The sequence below is a fragment of the Jaculus jaculus genome, chromosome 12 (genome assembly GCF_020740685.1).
Source record: "Jaculus jaculus isolate mJacJac1 chromosome 12, mJacJac1.mat.Y.cur, whole genome shotgun sequence".
NCBI lineage: Eukaryota > Metazoa > Chordata > Mammalia > Rodentia > Dipodidae > Jaculus > Jaculus jaculus.
Genome location: NC_059113.1, coordinates 101864812 through 101873229, shown reverse-complemented (window position 1 = coordinate 101873229; position 8418 = coordinate 101864812). Strand labels below are relative to the sequence as shown.

General features: G+C 43.7%; 1 protein-coding gene across 1 annotated transcript; it reads right to left on the bottom strand.

The window, feature by feature from the left end:
• Positions 1-3971: 3971 nt before the first annotated feature.
• On the bottom strand, positions 3972-8097 carry Lrat (lecithin retinol acyltransferase). The gene is made up of 2 exons (XM_004655879.2): positions 7511-8097; positions 3972-4732 (listed from the first exon to the last, which is right to left on the bottom strand). Exons 1-2 carry the CDS (start codon positions 8048-8050, stop codon positions 4577-4579), a joined length of 696 nt encoding a protein of 231 aa, XP_004655936.1. The 5' UTR covers positions 8051-8097; the 3' UTR covers positions 3972-4576.
• Between the last annotated feature and the right edge of the window lie 321 nt (positions 8098-8418).

Here is an 8418-nt window from a genome sequence, read left to right as displayed (position 1 = left end):
ACTGCCCTGAGACCTTCCCCATTCACACCCTATTCCCATGACACCCACAGCCAGAATACAGATTCTTGTGGTATCATTACAGACCTGATTACTGAGTTCATGTCATAGCTCTAATGAGTTGCTGCTTAATTTTGTGGGATGGAGGAGATATTTGTCATTTAATATTTCCACATAGTCCAGGTAGCTTTAAGTTGTAGGTAACACAAATTCTATTGGTCTATAGGTAGATCCACATGAAATTTTCATCTTAAATATACAAGCTATGTTTAGAGAGTCAATGTTCTTCAGGCTCCTAAGCTTAAAATACATTTGCCCTTGTGGTTTATTTAAGTATTTCAAAATCAAAAACAAGAGAACAATATGTAGAACTGATGGGTTTTATTAAATATGCACATGTATCGATAGAAAATGAGTTTAGCTGATAGATCGAGGGTGGGTAAAACATGAAGATCATATAAAATGAAGGTCGGCCACCCTTGTACTCACGCCATCTATAACTATAACTAGTCTTCTGCCATTGGCATAGCTTGGCATTGCTGGAAAACATACTTTTGATTTTTGACGTTAACAGTATAAAATAGGAAATGGAAAATAATAAACAACTTCTGAAAACAAATACAGCAATGACTCTCACCTCCTTGTTTGTCCTTAGAAGCAGCATATCTAGCAAAAAAGGAGAGTATCCCATATAGACAGAATCATCAAGGTAATTCCTTTTGCAAGAATCAGCTCTGAGCAAGGCAGAAGGTTGTGTGACTTTCTTCAATATGCCCATGTTATTCATGAGTCCAGTGTCAGGAATGGCTAAAGTTGGGGGCATCTCCTGCACTTATTCACTGCCTTCTCTTAAAACTGCAAGGCCTTACTTGAGTCTTGTCTAAATCTCTTAATAAGCCCTTTTCTGCAGGCTCTCCCTAGGCCCTCATACTCTGCCATGTTTTGAGGAATTACCTTTCTCAACTCCAAAGTCCCCATCGCCTGTTCACAAAACCTGAACTTCTCGGCCTGCACATAACTTGTGCTTCCTGGACGTTTCTTTCCACCTCTGCTCTCTCTCTCTCTCCACTCACCACCCTTGCTCGGCTCTGGCCCTGAAACCACTTGAGCTTGCCTGGATTTTCTTTGCAGGCTTGTGCTGTTCATCCACAGAAAGAACCACACCGCTTTTTATGATGCAGGCTGAGAGCAGTTTCCATGCCACTGACCATGCTGCCCTCCCCCCACATGCAGAATGTCCTGATCAAAACCTGTCCCCTGGAAAGGATACAACCAGCCTTCGAGTCTCAGGATCCATTCTGACTTAGACTTTATCAGCTAATACCAGTCACTTCTCTTGCTGTGCCTCCAGTCAGCTATATTCAGATGTCAGCAGCTGACAATTTAGCACGCTCTGTCTGCTACGTAGTACACCTCAAGGAAGTGGCCCATGTCTCCTGTGTTCTTTCACTCCTAACAAACACACCGCAGACCTGACACTTGTGCTGACTCATCTCAAGCCCAGCTAGTCCTCTTGGCAAAGAACAAGATAGAAGCAATGAATTGGGTCAGAAAAGATTGTCTATTGGTTAAAGGTGCTTGCTTACAAAGCCTGCAGGCCCTGGTTCAATTTCCCAGGACCCACATAAAGCCCAGTGCACAAAGTGGTGCATGAGTCTGGAGCTCATCTGCAGTGGCTAGAGGCCTTGGCATGCTAATATACTCTCTCTCTCTCTCTCACCTCACAAATAAATTACAATATTTTTAATATATATATATATATATATATATATATATATATATATATATGCAATATAATGAAAAAGTTCATTAGACAAGTCTTGGCTATCATCGCAAAGATAGAATAGAAATATTGTAATAGAAGGGATATGGATCATAAGATTGAACTTGGACTCATGAAGTCCAGAGAAATACATGAACTACCTGTATAAGGTCAGGAAACTAATTCTTGGCCTCGGGACTTCTTCCATAACCCTGGTGAGGATGGTGTGATAAAATTGAGGGCAACGCTCCCTTTCCAACCAAGTGAATCCAGTAAGTCTGGTGCTGTGGGACACTAAACATGGAAACCTTCCTGCCCCGTCTTCCCCAGGGCAGCCAAATACATTAGTGTGACAAGACGGCCTCAAACCATTCCTCAGCCTCATGATTTCATTGCCCTCTTCAAGTAGGGTGCCCCTGATGCTTCAGCAGGCTTACTTGCTCCTCTGCTTCACGTGCTGATAGCACTGTAGACATGTACTTAGTAACATTCGTTCTAAGTCATGAGGTTGTGACAGGTAGGTGCCCAGCATGGACTGAGCCCACCAAGAAGTAAGGAATTGACTCTTGGCTTCATTAGATGAGGTGCATCAAGATTAGCTGTGTTAACTCCAACTCTAAGAATTATGTTGATACTTAAGGAGAATTATGATCTTTGAATATAGATTTAATTTCAAACTGATCTGTGTTCCCTGCAATACTAAAGTCTGCAAAAAAAGGTGTTATTTATTTATTATAAGAGATTAACACTTTTAAACAGTTGCTACATGGGCAAGTGAAAACCAACGGTTCTTGTAGAGGTTGCTCTCATACATAAACAAAATGATTTGAGTTTTGGAATCAGCCCACAGAGCATCTGTATTCTTTGATGTGGCTAGTGGATGTTTTAGTGAAATAAAACACCTAAATAATTTAATGTTTAATTTGAATAATTGAGTATGAAACTTTATCATTACAGTCCAACTGAATTTGTTGTGGGAAAATTTATGGTGATAAAACCTCATTTAAATGAAAATCTGCTCTGTTAATTGGGTTCTAATTGAATCACCAACCGATTCAACATCCAGTGTGCCTCCTATGATTCACGCATTTATTTATTTACATTTTTGAGACAGAGCTTCATGTGGCTCAGGCTGACCTTGTACTCCCTATGTAACCAAGGCTGGCTTTGAATTCCTTATATTCTGCCTTTGTCTACCAAGGACGGGGACAACAGGTGTGTGCCACCATGAGTGGCTATTTTGTCATTCTTGATAACTTAAATAAAGTGATGTTTTTTGAGATAGACTCTTGCTCGGTTGCCCATGAACTTGCAATCGTACTGCCTCAGCCTTTCCAGTGCTGGGGTTATAAACATACACATACTGCCTCTAATAAAGCAGTTCTTATATTTGAAATGCAACTCTAGTTTGTAGCTTCATTTTCAGAATGTGGTGATTTTGCAAAAGGACTTGCAGACTTCTTTTAGCACTGTCGATTTCATCTTCAACATTTTAACAGCTTCAGTGAAATCAACTTGTACGTATGTGTAGCATCACTATAATTATGTCAGACAGGAATTTCCTGTGGTTCTACTTGATTGGGTTCCACATACTGCTGTGTCACACTTCTATTAACTTTGTAAACTGTACTTAGAAATAAATTGGTCAAAAATACAAAAAAAAAAAAAAAACCTGAAGTCTTTAAAAATTTATGCAGGCATTTGCAAATGTTTTAAAGGTAATGACCCAGTAACATATATGTATAGATTTAAGAACACGAGAAATTCCCACATGCTCAGTATAACCACACCAGTGCAGAAAACCCGTCAAGGAAAGTTTCATGTGCTTTTCAATCTTCATGTATGATGATGTCTGCATAGTTATGTAACACACAGGCACCAAATACTGGGTACTTCAATCTTACATCCAATATCTCTTAGAGTGTTTGAAAGTAGCTTCAAGGTCATATTAAAGGAAAAAGCCAATCATATTGCTCAAATGTAAATATGAATTAAATATGAACAACTATAGTAGCTATTTCCACAGGAAAACACATATTTCCATTCTTTCTGGCCATTCACTTGTTAAGTTAAGCCTTATGTTTGCCAACATCACTTTTAAGTCACAAAAATAAAACATTCTTGATTCATTTGGGATTACGTGTAATACATAACAAAAAAAAAAAAAAACCCACACGTGAGCATTGGTTTCTTTTTGGCTAACAATCAGACATGTTTTCATCTAATGGGAAACTTCTTATCAGTTTAATAAAAGCTGTTCCGAATTCAGAATGGACTCAGGCCAACGTCGTCATCTTACTTGATAAATCTTCCAGCCTCCATATCCAGGCTCCCCAGAAGAATGAGTCAATTAATCTGCATGATGTTTTGTCTTGTCCAGGAAATCCAGTAAATTTAGGAAGAATTAGTTTCCTAACCTTATGCTGGTGCTTCGTGAACTTCTCCGGACTTCATGCATCCCGAGGAAGATGGCAGGACTGGTCTCTGTGGTCATCACGTAGGGTCTGCTGCTCTTGTACTTACTGACCTCTGTGGTCATCACGTAGGGGCTGCTGCTCTTGCACTGCCCAGTCCTACCACAGGCTGTTCTGCTTCCAAGTCTTCGGATGACCTCTTGCAACAGAATTGCCTGAAAATATTCAGGAAGTCTTTGTTCGTGGCTTACACAGTAAGCACTTCCTGTGATTCGCAGTCACAGCTTTATCCAGAACACAGCGGTTCAAGTCAGATTTTCTCAACAATGCTTATCATGATCTGTGCTCTGTGACAGGAACATGTTTACGCAAAATGCACACACACTGCCACAAGGCTAAGAAGCTAGCCAGCCATGATCCACAGGCAGAATGGGATAAAAATGGCAGGAAGAGTCACATAGGATGCCAAGCCCATACAGATGATGGACGCTAAGCCCAAGACCGCTGAAGCGAGGACACTCCTCTGATCACGAACAATTATCTTCACAATCTCACAAAACTGAAAAAGTAAAAGTTAAGAAGATTAGGCAAGTGGCTAACAAGAGTCACTGCACCTAATGGCGCGGAGTTCTCCAGCTATTTCTGTCTACCAGAGAACTAGAAGTCCTCCTGTGACTTAGGGAAAAAAAAAGAATATATACATATATTCTATACACACATAGATAGATAGATAGATAGATAGATAGATAGATAGATAGATAGATAGATAGGCAGGCAGACAGACAGATAAATAGGTGAGAGAGAGACTTCTGTAGAAAAGTGTACCATGTAACCACATAAAAGTTAGCGTTAAAGGTTAAAAACTTTAAATCACTTAATACTAATTAAACATACTCTGAAATTAAGAAAGAGTGTTCTAACATTTGAGTAAAATGCACTGAATCTAGTGCATTATTATTGGTGAATTCAGTTCTAATTTTGTCTCCTAAAATTTGGCAATATAACTTCAAAAATCTAAAGGCATAGAAACAGCCTCACTAGCTTCTCGTATTCTATTCCCTTGCTAAATAAATTGATCGACATCAGGCTGGAGAGTTGGCTCAGCAGTTAGGGCGCTTGCCTGCAAAGTCAAAGGATCTCAGTTTGACCCTCCAGGACTCACCTAAGCCAGATGCACAAGGGGGCACATGCATCTGGAGTTCATTTACAGTGGCTGGAAGCCCTGGCACACCCATTCTCTACCCCCCTCCCTATCTCAAATAAATAAATAAAAATAAATAAATATTTAAATTCATCAACATTGATGTGACACAAACTTAATTACTGGAAATAAAGATAAATTAAGCATCCTATCCCTCAAGGGTGCATTATTCTGTATTTTTTTCCCTTAGAAAAATAACTCTAGTTGGAATTGATAGCCTATGTTTAAGTGCCCTGGCTCTACGTCATGTAAGTCACTAAACCTATGTGGATGTCCCACTACTTTTGTGGAAATACTGTAGTGGGCACCAATTCCAAGATATTCAAGGGGCGCCTCATATCTAATACACTCCTTTGTGTTTACATGGTCACCACCTCAGGAGGCATCTCTAGAGATGCTAGAAGGTGTCAACAACCTTTGAGAAATACTTTTATAAGCTGAATCCCCTGAAAACAGGCATTCACATTCATTTTAGCAACTGAAGAAAAAAAAAATGCCAGTCTTACCTGTCAGAAAAAAAAATCCACACCAAAAAAAGCAGCGAGTAGTTAATAAGCATAGGGATGTATAACTCACAAAATACCAATGGTCAATAGCAGTGTAAAATATTGTGATTGCTAAACTTGTAAAAATAAATATCATTATCACAAACAAGTGAAAGGTTCTTTTCAAGCACATTTCTAATGGCAGTGTTTCCCCGAGGGAAAGCATTCTAGAGGTTTTATAAGCCCGCATTTTAGGTATAACAGCCTTGAAGATAAGGACCTGGACAGTCAGGCTTAGAATCAAATATGATGCTCCTAAAAAGTAGAACTTCTTATTAATGACCTCGGGGGCATATAAAAAAAAGTTCTTAGAACTGGAGAAATAGTGGGTGGGGGGTTTTCTTTTTTTCCCCTCTTCTGGAAATTTAATCTGGGGCCATTCAAAGAGAAGGTAAAAAACTCAACTTCACCAGTATTGTCCCAAATGGGTCAAGAAAAAAAACCAATGAAGTGTCAAACAATGGAAATCTAAAAGGTAGAGTGTGGTTATAGCGACTCAAATGTATATGAACATGAAAAGCCTTTGGTTATAGCCAGCTTTCCATTAAGAGTAGGAAACATTAGCTATACCTCCTTAGCAACCACAGCAGCTTGCAGAAAAACTTGTGGTTGCAAATAAAGGCGCACTATTGACATGTTAACTATGCTTTACAAGTTATTTTACAAGTTAAGAGGCTTCCAAAAGAAGTGCCCTTTTCCTGTGGATTTCTGGCTTAAGAATCTTAAACTCTTAATCTGTTTTTCCCAAAAGTTATAGATAAAAATTACCTTCTAACATTTAAGTGTTTTTCTTGAAAATGAGTGATTTTGGATTTCTGGGGATGCTCAGGAACAATCCAACCTGCCTTTGGAGATAGATGAGTAAGAGATGTTTAACAACGAGGCAGTGTTGGATGAGTACAGCCAACCTAGGAACGAATCCACGCAGGAAAAAACCACAAGTACTAAGGGGCCTACGGTGGTCACCTCCACCCGGAATCTGGAGTCTATTAGTCTAGGCCATGTGTTGATAATGTTACGGACTTGGTAAATATAATGGACGCCTTCCTTACACTTGCAATCTTCTCCAGGTAAAGTTTCCAGCAACAGAGTCCCCTGCCCTTTGCCACTGCACTGAGCCTGGCGACCTTGGCAGCAGGAAGCGGGACGCGCTCTGGAGTCACCTGGAGCGTCGTGAGCGGCCACACCCTTCCTCAGCAGGAGACACCGAGCAAAGGCACTGTCCGTCCTTCCTCGGACCCCTTAGAAAAACCTCCGAGTTTTCCTCACTTAGTGCAGACCTCAGCCCGGGATGAGGGCGCGCGCCTTCGATCCCAGCACTCGGGAGGTCAGAGGTAGGAGGATCGTCGTGAGTTCGAGGTCAACCCGAGACTACATAGTGAATGCCAGGTCAGCCTGGGCTAGAGCGAGACCCTACCTCAAAAAAGAAAAAAAAGGAAAAAAAGAAAAGAAAAGAAAAGAGAAAACCCAGAACTCTATAATGGCGTGGAACTGGTGAGGGGGCGTTAAAGATCCCTGATCCCGGGGGGGGGGGGGCTGCAAGAGGGGGGCGAACCCACCGCCCCCACCTCCGGCTCGGGTGCGGCCCTACCTTGTCGGCCTGGGGGCTGAGCGCGGCGCCGTATCGGCAGTGGGTCACGAAGTGCTCGCAATTGTTCCATAGCAGGCTGTACGAGGTCAGGCCCAGGCGCGCCTCGGCCCTGCGCGCCACCTCCTCATTGCGCAGCGCCTTCCTCTGCAGAGACTCGTCCAGGTGATTGACCAGGACGTCGGCTCCGTAGGCGAAGTCCTCCACCGTGTCCACGCGGATGCTGGCCACCTTGCCGATGACCCCCAGGATGAGGCGTTTGTTGGAGACCACTTTCCGAAGGCGCCCCTCGTCGCTGGTCAGTGCCAGCAGGATGTCTGGCATCAGGTGGGCGACGCGGTTGTCCCCCAGGTAGATGCCGTAGTGGGTCAGGTGGGTCCTGGGCACCTCCAGCACGTCGCCGCGGAGGAGAGAGTTGATGTCATAGAGCTTGTTCCTGCTCTTGTCTGCTCCTGGGGCGCCCGCGCTGAGGAGCCCGAAGTTGGAGACAAGCAGCAGTTTCTCCAGCAGGAGGGACAGGGCCTCCAGCATCGGGTTCTTCATGGTGTGGGAGGGAGCGGGGAGCGCTGCGGGGCCACCGCTGCGACCTCAGCCCGGCAGTGCCAGGTGCGCACGCGGGACGGCGGCGCGGCTCACCTGCGGGCGGGCAGGTGCCACCAAGACAGGTGGCTGCCTTAGGGGGGAGGGGGCAGCGGGGAGGAGGCCCAGAAGCCTGGACACCCGCTCAGCCCCCTGGCCCTGGGGGACCGAGGCAGTGCGTGGCCAGCGGAGCACACCTGGGGACCGTGCTGGGGCGCGGGCGCAGGACCTTGCGGCGTATTTATGGCCTAGGAGAGGGCGGGCCGAATGCTGTCAGAGGCCCCGGAGCGAACTGATTGGGTGCGGGCGTGGCCGCGCTGCCCCGGGCTCCT